Source organism: Hyla sarda, chromosome 5 (assembly GCF_029499605.1).
Source record: "Hyla sarda isolate aHylSar1 chromosome 5, aHylSar1.hap1, whole genome shotgun sequence".
Lineage (NCBI taxonomy): Eukaryota > Metazoa > Chordata > Amphibia > Anura > Hylidae > Hyla > Hyla sarda.
Window position 1 is genome coordinate 16,841,234 of NC_079193.1, and position 15,312 is coordinate 16,856,545.

Consider the following 15,312-nt stretch of genomic DNA (forward strand, 5'->3'; position numbering starts at 1 on the left):
GTACATGCCAGGGTCTGCTGGGCTTTGGTGGGCCTATGGCAGCTTGTTCTACACTTGTCAAAGGAGAGACCCTAGAAATAAAGATCTTTAGAATTTATAATTTGGCTCTTTTTACATTTACAAGAGAAAAAAACATCAAGTTTTTTCTCCAGACCTTACTAAAAGGGGTATTCCAGAATCAGAAAATTGTATTTAAAAAAGGTTATCACCCCTAGACATATAACTTACTAATATATAGTCACCAATTGCACTGTCTTAAGGGGGTACTCCACTGCCCTAGCGTTCGGAACATTTAATTTCGGACACTGGGTGCGGGCTGTGGGGAGTAGTGACGTCTCATACCCCTTGTGACGTCACACCACGCCGCCTCAATGCAAGTCTATGGAAGGGGGTGTGGCGGAGGGGGCGTGACTGTGACATCCCAAACCCCCCTGCATCCAGTGTTCGGAACACTGGGGCAGTGGAGTACCCCTTTAAGCATACTATTGCATAATTCACCCCTGACAAGTTATGTAGTCCTCTCATAGTCAGTGTGGAGTTGTATCAGCAGCTCCCAGCTCCTCCATCCCTCCTGACAGAAAGTTCTATAGTCCCCTCATTGTCAGTGTAGTGTTGTCTCAGGAGCTCCCTAGCTCCATACTCTCTCCTGACAGGAAGTTGTTTAGTCCTGTCATTGTCATTGTGGTGTTGTCTTAGCAGCTCTCCGGCTCCTCCCTCTCTCCCAAGGCAATGCATTATAGTCTACTGTCTCAGTAGGCATAGCTTGATCTTGCGAACTCTAGCCCCGCCCCCTTACTGATGTCATTGCCTCTTACCCGCCCCTACAACTACATCCCCATCTCACTGTCATATAAACATATACATATATATCTTTATTGGAACATTTAGGTAAGAATGAGGTGTGTATACAACATACTGCCTTGTGCTGAACAATGCCACAGGCAGAGGAGCATACAGGGAATGCTTACAGCAGGTGCTGCAACTTCACTGTGCAGTTTTCTGCTCTGAAATGAGATGTTCTGCAACAGCTTTTGCCAGGGAACTGGCAGGAGTGCTGTGGGAGCTGAGTAGGCAGGGTTTAAGGACTGTAATAAAGTAGCAGTGCTTTCTGGGAATTGTAATAACGAGCAACTACAGTCCTCAATCAGGAAGTACAAGGCTCCCAAAACAAATGGATTTGATGGTCTCATAACTGGGACAGACAGGTAAGCAGTGCCATATTCTTCTGCAGCAGACACGTCCCAGTGTCCCTTTAATGGAGACATAACAGACAATAGATTAAAAATATGATGTTTTTTTTTTGTTATATTTTACTTTTATACTGAGACACAAAGTTACAGGCCCAAAGCCTGAGGCTGCACTACTGAGAGGATCTGATTCCTGTTTGATGCAATGTTTTCATGAAGACCTTGTGTCCATACAGATCACCGACGACATCATTGCACACATCCTTACGGTTTTGAATAGTGAAAATGTTGTCTATATATCTTTTTAAATTCGATTTGGATGGTAAAATCCTGTGACTTCAGAATGTTTAGCCACCATCAGTCAGGTGGACAATGGTTTATCCTAGATTTAGCCAGCAACGTGGCCTTTGACCGTAGTCAACATGTATGCAGTATGTAACGTCCTTATGTGTATGTACAGTTGTCATACAGCATTAACCTCTTAAAGAACCTGTCACAGTATTCGATCTGTGGGCATCGTGTTATAGAGCAGGAGGAGCTGAGCAGATTAATATATGATTTAGTGGGTAAATCTTCAGTAGAATATGTATTTTATTCATTTAAATGCCTGTTTTGGAATCTAGTGGGCGGGCCTAAAGTTAAGCAAGGCTGCCAACCACCGAGTAGGACTGCCCACTAGGTTCCTAAGCAGGCATTTAAATAAATACAATACAAATTCTACAGAATATTTTCCTACAAAACCGTATATAAATATACTAATATCATAGAAAAATAATAATAGCACTGAAGGGCAACTACCATTTTATTATCTTGTAGCGTTCCTTTTTTTTTTTTTGTGGGACAAGTCACATTTTTATTAGAACCTTTGTGGGACACACAGAAAAAATATCAATTAAACTTTTTTTTTTTGTTGTTGGTGGGAGGGATGGGGGAAAAAGCAATGCCAATGTTTTTTTGCGCTTTTTTTTTTTTTTGTTTTTTTTTTTTTTGCATCATTCACCAGATGCTATAAATAGTGTGATAATTTTCTTATATGGGGTCATTACATCTCTAGTGATATATTTTTAATATTGTAACCAGATTGAGAAGATAAGGGGAGGGGGCACTGCTGGTACAGGACTGTCAGTTAGTAAATTAGTCCAGATATAAGTGTTAAGGGTCAGCGGCCGGATGTGCCGCTATATAGCCGGTACGTAGATGCTAAGTTCCAGCAAAGGAGTATCATGAACCATATTAATAGTAGAGAAAGAAATGAAGGGGCACTCATCGCTCTTGACATCTTCCGTGTCTTCGTTTCTTCAGATGAACTTGTGGGGAAACACCGATGGATGCACCAGGGCACTCCGAGCACCCCGGTGCGTCCATCGGTGCCTCCCCCCAAGTTTGTCTGATGTAACAAAGACACAGAAGATGTCAAGAACGGTGAGTGCCGCTTCAATTATTTCTTCTACTAGTGATTTCTTTTTTTTAACATACTTTTGCTAAATAATATTTTTTTGTTTTACAATAATAATTTTTTTATTATTATTATTATATAAATTTATTTATTTATCTTTTAATTTGGAGCATTTTTATACACGTCTTTGTTCTACAGAGCATTTATTGGAGTGTTTTTTTAGCATTTCCATTTTATATATATTTTTCTGTTCCTTTTACACAAATTGTAAACCCGACATGTTTTGTCTGCACCAGAATTTGGGCCAGAATTTAAAAAAAATCGACAAACTCTCTGAAAAAGGGTAGTGGTCACCAAAAAAGGGGCGTGTCCCTGACATTTTCACAAAAAAACAACATATTTACAAAGGTTTCCACAGAAAATGTAGTGGATTTTAGCTGAGGAAAACAAGACGGATCAGAGCATGTGCAAAATGTAGAGAAACCTTTAGTAAATACCGTGGGGGGGAGGGAATGTAGGGAATTAAAACCCACAAAGAAACCTACATAACACTCTTAGTAAATCAGGACCAATATGTGTGTGAAATAATGTCCAAAATAGAGTTTACTTTATTTACAGCCTTTAGGCAAGGTTTCCACTTTTTTTTTGTTAGTTTGTTTTTTGTTTTTTGTTTTTTTAAACCATTTTGCATTCCCAAGATGCAGTTTTTGTGATAATTTTTTTCAAAAATAGTAGTTTTTAGTCTTGACGTTTTTTAGCTTGACTGGTCATGTGATTCATTCATCATGTGGCTTGAGGATTTCTAATAAGGAAATGGGGGGTGGGGAGAACGGTAGAAAAAATGTCATTGCTAAACTCACATGGCATTTTTTATGACGTTTTTGCATTCTCAACTTCTATGAGAGAGAGAAACACTGAAATGTTATAGATATTATTAAATTATAAATATAGATATTATTAAATTGTATTATATATATATATTTAAAATGCTGTAGTCTCAACATGCTGCAATTTCGAAAATTGCCCACTGAGCCCAAAAATGCTTAAAAACGCCAAAGAAGTGGGGAAAAAACTTCAAAGACGAAAACGCCAAGTCAAATCCCTATTGACTTGCAGCTAACATCTGGCCGTGGCGTTTTTTCATCAAAAAACGCAGTGTGGCATTTGTAGTGTTTATAAATGTGCATTTAAAAAAAAAAATACTAAATGAACTGTGAAAATACAAAAATGAACTGTGCAGCCTTTTCCCACTGAATGTAATGTAATTAATCTGGGGATAGTACAGATGTAAAAATAAGTGTATTTTGAGGTGCATTACAGCGATTTTATTCTGTAAATCCTATGTGTGAACATAGCCCAAGGCTGCAACATGAGTGTAGACTAATACAATACAACAACTGCAGCAAGAGATACAAGTCATATCACAGCTCCAGAGGATACAACACAAATAAACATTTTTTTTCTAGCTTTAGAAGATCAAACTCTTCCTCCTCACAATACACTGTGATCCAGGAGACAGGAAGAAAGTGCGTAGACATCAAAAAAACCTCCGGTCCCCTAACAACAATTCCCTTGCAATCTGTACAGGATCAAAGGAAGAAAGGCATCGTGCCTCATTCTCAGAAACAGAATTTAAAGGGGTTATCCAGGAAAAAACTTTTTTTTATATATATCAACTGGCTCCAGAAAGTTAAACAGATTTGCAAATTACTTCTATTAAAAAATCTTAATCCTTTCAGTACTTATGAGCTTCTGAAGTTAAGGTTGTTCTTTTCTGTCTAAATCCTCTCTGATGACACCTGTCTCGGGAACCGCCCAGTTTAGAAGCAAATCCCCATAGCAAACCTCTTCTAAACTGGGCGATTCCCGAGACACGCGTCATCAGAGAGCACTTAGACAGAAAAGAACAACCTTAACTGGTAGCTCCCCCTACAGTACAGGGAGGTATTACATGTTCTGTACTCTTTACCTCTATTACTGAAGTGTATGCACTGACTGGCTGTCTGGTAGTGCCCCCTACAGTACAGGGAGGTATTACATGTTCTGTACTCTTTACCTGTATTACTGAAGTATATGCACTGACTAGTGTCTGGTAGTGCCCCCTACAGTACAGGGAGGTATTACATGTTCTGTACTCTTTACCTGTATTACTGAAGTATATGCACTGACTAGTGTCTGGTAGTGCCCCCTACAGTACAGGGAGGTATTACATGTTCTGTACTCTTTACCTGTATTACTGAAGTGCATGCACTGACTAGTGTCTGGTAGCGCCCCCTACAGTACAGGGAGGTATTACATGTTCTGCACTCTTTACCTGTATTACTGAAGTGTATGCACTGACTGGTGTCTGGTAGCTCCCCCTACAGTACAGGGGGGTATAACATGTTCTGTACTCTTTACCTCTATTACTGAAGTGCATGCACTGACTGGTGTCTGGTAGCGCCCCCTACAATACAGGGAGGTATTACATGTTCTGTACTCTTTACCTCTATTACTGAAGTGTATGCACGGACTGATGTCTGGTAGCGCCCCCTACAGTACAGGGAGGTATTACATGTTCTGTACTCTTTACCTGTATTACTGAAGTGCATGCACTGACTGGTGTCTGGTAGCACCCCCTACAGTACAGAGAGGAACTACAAGTTCTGTACTACTCCTTACCTGTGCCAGGGTTAGCTGCTCTTTTGGACACCAAGTAAGGGCGGCTCCATTTGGGACACTGTGTGTACTGTATAGGACCCTGAAGAAGCTCCTGTCCTCTACATAGACCAGTGTTTCCCAAAGAGGGTGCCTCCAGCTGTTGCAAAACTACAACTCCCAGCATGCCCGGACAGCCGAAGGCTGTCCGGGCATGCTGGGAGTTGTAGTTTTGCAACAGCTGGAGGCACCCTGTTGGGAAACACTGACATAGACAGTGATTTACAGCTCCCAGCAGATCTTTATTACTGTTATATATAAGGATTTGCTTTATCTATATTAGTTATCTACTTATTTTTCTTTAATCCTCACTTCTTCCTATTTTTTGGATGACATTTTGGTGGCTTCAGAACCAATTACCAGGTTTCCATAGAGTTCTGGTCTCAACATACAATGGTTTCAACATACAATGGTCGTCCTGGAGCCGATTAATATTGTAACTTGAGGGACCACTATAGTATGTTTAAAAATAGAAGAAATGGGGGCGGGGAGGTTGGGTTGTTGTCCATTAATTTTGAAACCTAGCGGCACCTTAGGTAAATGTTTACTCCACCTTTATATTAACCCAGTCCTGCTACAGCATCCACACTGGTATTGTGCCATCGGAATCTCTCTAGTACTGCAGCCTCAGGCTTTGGGCCTGTAACTTCAAGGAGATATTTATACATAAAAATAAATGTATTTATTGCAATACTTCGAATTTTAATTTTTATAGCCATTGGTACAACATTTAAATGTGTCCCCCTGGTTTTCAGTATGGATCGTGCGGCTGTGAAGACGGGTACACAGAGGTCACCTCCTCCGATGGGACTCTGGATCAGTGCACTCTGATTCCTGTCGTTGTTATGCCGACTAGTGGAGACAAGAGAGGAGATGTGAAAACCAGCCGCGCCATTAACCCAACCCAACCGTCCAGCAGTCAGTCAGGCTACGGGGGAAGGACATGGTTTTTGCAGCCATTTGGATCAGGTAAGGAAAAGTTTCAACCTATCAGAAGAATATTATGGTCATGGAGCCATTCGAAAACTCTTAAAGGAGTGTAATTCATAGGTTTTACTTCGATGTTTCTCCTTTCTCGGATGTTGTTCTCCAGTTTAATGGACCAAGTGAAAGAGAAGTGAAGGAGAGAAGCCGGCTGCAGTCATGGCACATCGATGACATCCCTTACTGGCTTGTCTTGGCTACATGTGGCCGATCTGGTACACTTCTCATGGAGCAAGTGTGTCCATATTTATGGCTATCCTGCATACGCCATTGTGGTTTTACGTACTTAAACTGTATAGAAAAGGCCCCAGATCCACGCACAAACACGTTAGTGACTGCTTAAAAAAAAAAAAAAAAAAAATAGGTATGGATTATAGATGAGTGGATTTCCCGAAATTTGTTTTGGGACTGATTCATTTGAATTTTCTTTAGATTCAAATAAATTCAGGCAGAATAGAAAGTTCACATTACACTAATAGGCAAACTGATAGTGTCCTGCGTAAGACCTCCAAACACTATGAACACCAACTGACCATTACTAGTGTGAAGAAGGTGCTTAACATATAACTTTTAATAATATCTCTCTAAAACCACAAAACTATGTGTGTATTAGTGCCAGGAATATAGATTACAATGTACAAAAAATCAGAAGTACTGCTAAGACATAAACCATCAAGGTAACCCATACATTGCTCAAAAAAATAAAGGGAACACTAAGATAACACATCCTAGATCTCAATGAATGAACTAATCATATGGAATACTTTCCTCTTTACATAGTTGAATGCGCTGACAAAAAAAATCACACAAAAATTATCAATGGAAATCAAATGTATCAACCCATGGAGGTCTGGATATGGAGTCACACTCAAATTCACAGTGGAAAACCACACTACAGGCTGATCCAACTTTATGTAATGTCCTTAATACAAGTCCCAATGAGGCTCAGTAGTGTGTGTGGCCTCCACGTGCCTGTATGACCTCCCTACAATGCCTGGGCATGATCCTGATGAGGTGGGGGATGGTCTCCTGAGGGATGTCCTCCCAGACCTGGACTAAAGCATCCGCCAACTCCTGGACAGTCTGTGGGGATGAAGCGAGACATCCCAGATGTGCTCAATCGGATTCAGGTCTGGGGAACGGGCGGCCAGTCCATAGCATCAATGTCTTCCTCTTGTAGGAACTGCTGACACACTCCAGCCACATGAGGTCTAGCATTGTCTTGTATTAGGAGGAACCCAGGGCCAACCGCACCAGCATATGGTCTCACAAGGGGTCTGAGGATCTCGGTACCTAATGGCAGTCAGGCTACTTCTGGCAAGCACATGGAGGGCTGTGCGGCCCCCCAAAGAAATGCCACCCCACACCATTACTGACCCACTGCCAAACCAGTCATGCTGGAGGATGTTGCAGGCAGCAGAACGTTCTCCATGGCGTCTTCAGACTCTGTCATGTTTGTCACATGTGCTCAGTGTGAACCTGCTTTCATCTGTGAAGAGCACAGGGCACCAGTGGCGAATTTGCCAGTCTTGGTGTTCTCTGGCAAATGCCAAATGTCCTGCTCTGTGTTGGGCTGTAAGCACAACCCCCACCTGTGGACATCGAGCCCTCATACCACCCTCATGGAGTCTGTTTCTGACCGTTTGAGTGGACACATGCACATTTGTGGCCTGCTGGAGGTCATTTTGCAGGGCTCTGGCAGTGCTCCTTCTGCTCCTCTTTGCACAAAGGCAGAGGTAGCGTTCCTGTTGCTGGGTTGTTGCCCTCCTACGGCCTCCTCCACGTCTCCTGATGTACTGGCCTGTCTCCTGGTAGCGCCTCCATGCTCTGGACACAACGCTAACAGACACAGCAAACCTCCTTGGCACAGCTCGCATTGATGTGCCATCCTGGATGAGCTGCACTACCTGAGCCACTTGTGTGGGTTGTAGACTCCGTCTCATGCTACCACTAGAGTGAAAGCACCGCCAGCATTCAAAAGTGACCAAAACATCAGCCAAGAAGCATAGGAACTGAGAAGTGGTCTGTAGTCATCACCTGAAGAACCACTCCTTTATTGGGGGTGTCTTGCTAATTGCCTATAATTTCCACCTGTTGTCTGTTCCATGTGAAATTGATTGTCAATCAGTGTTCTTCCTGAGTGGACAGTGGGATCTCACAGAAGTGTCAGTGACTTGGAGTTACATTGTGTTGTTTAAGTGTTCCCATTATTTTTTTGAGCTGTGTATTAGTCGGAGCACCTCACGAGCCAACTCTACCTCCCATTGTCCATTGGGGAAAATGATATGGGCTTGTGAGGTGCTCTGACTAATATATAGCACTCCGGGTTACCTTGATGGTTTATGTCTTAGCAGTACTTATGATTTTTTGTACATTGTAATCTATATTCCTGGCACTAATACACACATATTTTTGTGATTTTAGAGATATTAAAAGTTATATTTTAAGCACCTTCTTCACACTAGTAATGGTCAGTTGGTGTTCATAGAGAATAGAAAGTTCCCAGATTGCTCTGAAACGTTCTATATGACGCTCTGAGGTCTCCGAGGTTTAGGTTGTTAATATTTATCCTGTGCAAGGTTCCCAACAGCAACAATACTGTATAGGATACTACAGTAAGGCAGGATGTGTGCGGCTGTGCAGGGCTAGTAGTAATAGTAGTAGAGTATAGAAGATAATGGACTTGGCAGGAGATGTGTAGCTATGTGGCTGTGTGGGGATAGTAGTAGTAATAGTAGTAGTACAATATAAAAGTATAGCACAGCAGTCGGCACGGCCACTATTTCAGTACAACCTGAAATCTCCAAACGGAAACAACCAGCAAAACAGGTCATACACAGCCCCGCCACGCTGTCTTGACCCGGTGCTCAATCCTTTAGTACAGACACAATATCCACTGAATAGATAGGAGTATTTGCAGTACAATATGAAACAAAATGGACAAGGCTGAAGATGTGGGGTTGTGTAGAGCTAGTAGTAGTAGTAATAATAGCAGTAGTTGTCGTACACTATGAAACATAATGGACAAGGCTGGAGATGTGCAGTTGTGCAAGGCCAGTAGGAATAGTAGTAGTTGTAGTAATAGTAGTAGCAGTAGTAGTAGTAATAGTAGTAGCTGTAGTAGTAATAGTAGCAGTTGTAGTAGTTGTAGTAATAGTAGTAGCAGTTGTAGTAGTAGTAGTAGTTGTAGTAATAGTAGTAATAGTAGCAATTGTAGTAGTAGTAGTAGTAGTTGTAGTAATAGTAGTAATAGTAGCAGTTGTAGTAGTAGTTGTAGTAGTTGTAGTAATAGTAGCAATTGTAGTAATAGTAGTAATAGTAGTAGTAGGTGTAGTAATAGTAGTAGTAGTAGTTGTAGTACGGTAATAGCAGTATTAGTAGTACAGTATAGAAAATGATGGACAAGGCAGGAGATGTGTAGCTGTGTAGGGCTGGTAGTAGTGGCAGCAGCACCTAGAGGGAGGGCTGCCTTTAAGTCATTGTGGGAAACAAGTCCCTGCCCCAGGTCATGTGATCCTTGCCCTGATGGTGGCCACCATATTGAGCAGTTCATGTGACATGCATCCCAAAAGTTTCAGATTCGATAAATTGCTAATTATTTTTTAAATTTGGGGGAATTTGATTTGCACCAAACCGATTGGCTCATCTCTAGTAGGGATGGAGGTGGAGATGAAATAGACTGATAGGGCACTGAAGACTTTGCCTGAAGGGGTACTCCGCTGGGAACCCCCGTGATCTCTCCTGCAGCACCCCTGTCATCTGCTGCTTCACTCATGATACAGGGGCTGGAGTATCATGATGTTACAGCCTGCCCCCTCAATACAAGTCTATGGGAGTGGTCGTGGCAGCCATCACACCCACTCCCATAGACTTGTATTGAGGGGGCAGGCCTTGACGTCACGAGGGGGCGGGGGGCTGTGACATCACGATACTTCGGCCCCGGTATCACCCGTATTCAGGCAGTTCGCTCCGTGCAGCAGATGACACGAGGTGCTGCAGGAGAAAAGTGGCAGGACCTCCGCAATCTGATATCTTATCCCCTATCCTTTGGATAGCTGATAAGATGTCTAGGGGCAGAGTACCCCTTTAACTGTGTTTTAACTTTAATACAACTAATAAGACATATGTATAATATTTGGTACTAACCCAAACTAACATTTGCTCTTTCCAGATGGGAAGCTGAAGACCTGGGTGTATGGGGTGGCAGCAGGTGCCTTTGTGTTGCTCTTATTTGTGGTTTCTATGATCTATCTGGCTTGGTGAGTCTGCATGTTACTGCCTAACCTGAAGTTATATATATTTTCTAACTGTTTCTCATGACATTGTATACATTGTAGTCACACTTTCCCACTGATCAGCTAGTTATGGGTCTTAAAAACAAGCAGACAGCGCCATACATTGTGTAGTGGCCACGCTGAGTAAGTGCAATTCAGCTCCTCTACAAATCAATGGGTGCAGAGCTGCAGTAACCCAGCACGACCACTACACAATGTATGGCGCTGTCTGCTTCTGGCTCTGTTCTCTGTATCTGGGCCATCAATGAAAAAGTCCTGGAAAACCACTTAAAATAAATTGATTTCTTTCCATTAAGAATATTCTTGTTCATAATAATAATGAAATAAAATAATTGAATAAACACATAAAAATATCTAAAATAAAACAATGTTTTTTTTAAGATGCAATTTTTTTTGCGTATAAATGTTTCCCATATGATACATTACTATATCATTACATAGTAGTTAAAACAAAACAAAAAAACTTACAGGCTGGAACGGGGGTCAAATAAATAAATAAATTAAATTAAATTAATTAATTGAAATCTAAAAACATATAAAATCAAAAAGTCAAGAGAACTTGTTCTATAAAAATTTTCCCCAAGGTCAAATAAATGTATTCGCATTTTTTTTGCTTTTGTTTTTTTGTTGTTGTTGTTTTATTCTAAATAATATATTAAAATTGTCTTACAGGCTGCAACAGGGTAATATAAATGAAATAAATAAATACATAAAAATATAAAAACATATCAAATCAAAAAGTCGAGAGAACTTGTTCTATAAATGTTTGCCCCAAGGTCAAATAAATGTATTTACTGTTTCTTTTTTGTTTTTGTTTTGTTTTATTCTAAATAATATATCAAAATTATTTTGCTCATTTGTTATTTACAGTAAAAAGCCAAAGAAACCACCAAGAAGACAAAACAACCGCCTGAAACCATTGACTTTGGCTTACGATGGAGACGCGGATATGTAAATAAATAAAAAAATATAAAAAAAACGGAAACAAAGAAAACTTGAAAAAATATACATTCCTCCTTGGAAAGTGACAGCGTTGTTGTGAGGATGAACGTCGTTGCGGCAGCTTAAGCACAGTCTAGAAAAATGCAACGTGTTTTTTTTTTTTTAACCCCAAAAACTTGACTTAGCGGGAAAACTGTCTTCAAATATATGTACATACTACTTGGTCTGTTACAAGACTTGACCTTCACCCCATATAACCAATACGCATGAACCTTATACCGTACACCAAGATCTCGACAATATGGTCGTCAGATAACTTACGTTTCGTGGCATCATTTTGGGGTTCGATGTAAATATAACTCTCCGATGAAGAAGAACGATCTTCGAGAAAGTGCAACGCTCGAGCAGTTTACAGACTTAAGGAAAAAAAATTAAAAAGTGCGGGACCACAGGACCAACCAAATTACGAAAACTTTTTTTGTGCCAGAACATTGTGAAATGCGTCGGCGTCCTGAAATGCAGTATTTTTTAGTAATGACCCTCTGGAACGACACACTTGTATATTACACCATGTTTCTACTTTCTCTAACTCTCCTAATCTTGCCTTCATCTTGTTTTTGTTTTGTTTTTTGCGGTATGTAAGGCAGGACTTGCACTATATTAGTGCAGCATGTTATGCACTTATTTAGAATTGCCATAGAAAATGCCTCATTTCATAAGGGATGGTGTCTTGTGATAGACGCGTCAAGTAGACATTTTACAATTGTAAAAAAGGAAGGAAAAAAAAACAAAAAAATTTAAAAACCTGGCGGAGAGTAGAGTTTTTGTGACGGGATCTACAATCTGTACATAAATCAGCTCTTTTCTAGATAGATAAAGTTGTGTTTCTTGTTTGTCGATAACCCTTCATGTTTAGATTTAATATGGACTCTTTAGGTTTTTTCAGTCCTAAATTCTCCCAAATTGTCTGTACATTACGTTCATTAATGCCACGCCCCAAGAAAGGAACAATTCTGAAGTTACTGAAATTTCTTTTTTTTTATTTTATTTAAATTGATTTTTTTTAAATAAATACATAAATAAAATTATATTCAAAGTCATTCACTTTCAAAAAGCCCTATTTGTTAAGGAACCTCACAAAGTGTCCTCCTGCTGGGATCCCCAGCGATCGTCTGTAAGTGTTCAGTTTCTCTGCAGCACTCCTACAGGAGAAATAAGGCATTGCACATTGTCCATTCAAATCAATGGGTTGTCTGTGTATCGCAGGACAGGACAGGTTCTCCCTGGCGAGAAAGAGGGTCTCATTGTGTAGAGAGATGATGGCCCCTAAAAGAGGTTTTTACCTTATTTATATACTTGCTGAAAAATGAGGAATCTTAAAAAAGAAAAAACTTTTTCGTACTGTATAAAACTTAATATTCCCAAACAGGGTATATGAAACTAAGACTTTCTAATCTGGACAAACCCTTTGTTTCCCAACCAGTGTGCCTCCAGCTGTTAGAAAACTACAACTCCCAGCATGCCCGAACAGTCGAAGGCTTTAACCCTTCTAGCTTAGGCTAAGTTTCCACTTGAGTTTATTTTTTTTTCCCCCTGCAAAAATGTCATAACAGCCATGTTAAAGGGGTACTCCGCCCCTAGACATCTTCTCCCCTATCCCAGATGTCTGATCGCAGGGGTCCCACCGCATCCCATATTTTCCTTTTCTTTTTTTTATGTTTTCTTGGCATTTTGGGCAGTTTTCCAAAATAGCAGCAGAGACTGTTGAGACTATGGTATTTTTTTTCAAGAAATCTTGGCATTTCTCTCGCATAAAAGTCTATGGGAGAGAAAAAAAAATGCCATGTGGGTTAAGCATTGGTGTTTTTTTCTGACTTTTTTTTACCCCGCTATTTCTTCAACAGAAATCCTTGAGTCACATGATGAAAGGATCACATGACTTGTCATGCAAAAAAAATAATCAGGGGATAAAACACCAAAGGAAAAAAAAATGCTAAGAAAAAAACACACTATTTTTGGAAGAAAAAAAAAAGTGCAACAAAAACTGCATCTTAGGAGAGCAAAATTAAAGGGGTACTCCCGTGGAAAACCTTTTTTTTTTTTTTAAATCAACTGGTGCCAGAAAGTTAATCAGATTTGTAAATCACTTCTATTAAAAAAATCTTAATCCTTCCAGTACCTTTTAGGGGCTGTATACTAAAGAGAAATCCAAAAAAGAAATGCATTTGCTCTGATGTCATGACCACAGTGCTCTCTGCTGACCTCTGCTGTCCATTTTAGGAACTGTTCAGAGCAAGAGAAAATCCCCATAGCAAACATATGCTGCTCTGGACAGTTCCTAAAATGGACAGCAGAGGTCAGCAGAGAGCACTGTGGTTCATGACATCAGAGCAAATGCATTTCTTTTTTGGATTTCTCTTTAGTATACAGCCCCTAAAGAGTACTGGAAGGATTAAGATTTTTTAATAGAAGTGATTTACAAATCTGTTTAACTTTCTGGCACCAGTTGGTTTAAAAAAAAAGTTTTCCACGGGAGTACCCCTTTAAGGGAACATTTTTGGTGGCCTTTTTTTTTTTTTTTTTTATTTATTTATTTTTTGGTCCAAAACAATAGAAAAAAAAAAGTGGAAACCTTGCCTTAATTGTTTATTTTAGTTTGTTTTTATTTGTGTTTATTTTATTTTTTTGCGTTACCTACTTCATTTTTATGGTTTCATGGTTATAATTTTTTAATTATAAACTAACTAAAAACATTTTTTTAATCCAATTTATTTAATGTCATAGTTGCATAATATTATAACGATAATTTAATCAGTTATATTACCAATTATTAGAGATGAGCGAACTTACAGTAAATTCGATTCGTCACAAACTTCTCGGCTCGGCAGTTGATGATTTATCCTGCATAAATGAGTTCAGCTTTCAGGTGCTCCCGTGGGCTGGAAAAGGTGGATACAGTCCTAGGAGACTCTTTCCTAGGACTGTATCCACCTTTTCCAGCCCACCGGAGCACCGGAAAGCTGAACTAATTTATGCAGGAAAAGTCAGCAACCGCCGAGCCGAGAAGTTCGTGACAAATCGAATTTACTGTAAGTTCGCTCATCTCTACCAATTATCTATGAAATGGCATCTTGGGTTATCCAAAACCTGGCACTTTATTTGTCGGTGGGAGAGCCCGTCCTCACTACGAAAAGTTTTCCTATTGCATCCTAATGATCTGTTTCCTCCTATACCGGTGGTCTGCAAACTGTGTGCATTCAGCTGTTGCAAAACTACAACTCCCAGCATGCCCGGACAGCCAACGGCTGTCCGGGCATGCTGGGAGTTGTAGTTTTGCAACAGCTGGAGGTCTGCAATTTGCAGACCACTGTCCTATACCATGTCAGCATTTCCCAAGAAAGTGCATTGATACAAAAAAAACTAATTTTTAACAACCTAAGTATACAAAATGTTTAATCAAAATAAAGACAATAAGAGGATACAATGCTACCTGTCCAATGTACATTTAGAAACCATACTATTTACTGAAGCCTAACAAAATATAATAAATAAGTAAAGTTATCCCCGATACTGACTGAGTTATATACTTTACTTCTATTATATTTTTGTTAGTATAGTCTCTACATAAAGGGGTACTCCGGTGGAAAACTTTTTTTTTTTTTAATCAACTGGTGCCAGAAAGTTAAAGGGGTACTCCGGTGAAAAACTTTTTTTATTTTTATTTTTTAAATCAACTGGTGCCAGAAAGTTAAACAGATTTGTAAATTACTTCTATTAAAAAATCTTAATCCTTCCTGTACTTATCAGCTGC

General features: G+C 39.9%; 1 protein-coding gene across 1 annotated transcript in view; it reads left to right on the top strand.

Annotated features, from left to right (window-relative positions):
- Positions 1 to 13,597, top strand: part of THSD7A (thrombospondin type 1 domain containing 7A) — a 537,615-nt gene extending 524,018 nt beyond the window's left edge. The window contains exons 29-31 of the mRNA XM_056518919.1: positions 6,036 to 6,249; positions 10,436 to 10,523; positions 11,430 to 13,597. Of these exons, the coding sequence (XP_056374894.1) occupies positions 6,036 to 6,249; positions 10,436 to 10,523; positions 11,430 to 11,514 (387 nt within the window). The 3' untranslated portion in view covers positions 11,515 to 13,597. The remainder of the gene's footprint in view (positions 1 to 6,035; positions 6,250 to 10,435; positions 10,524 to 11,429) is intronic.
- The last annotated feature ends 1,715 nt before the right edge of the window (positions 13,598 to 15,312 follow it).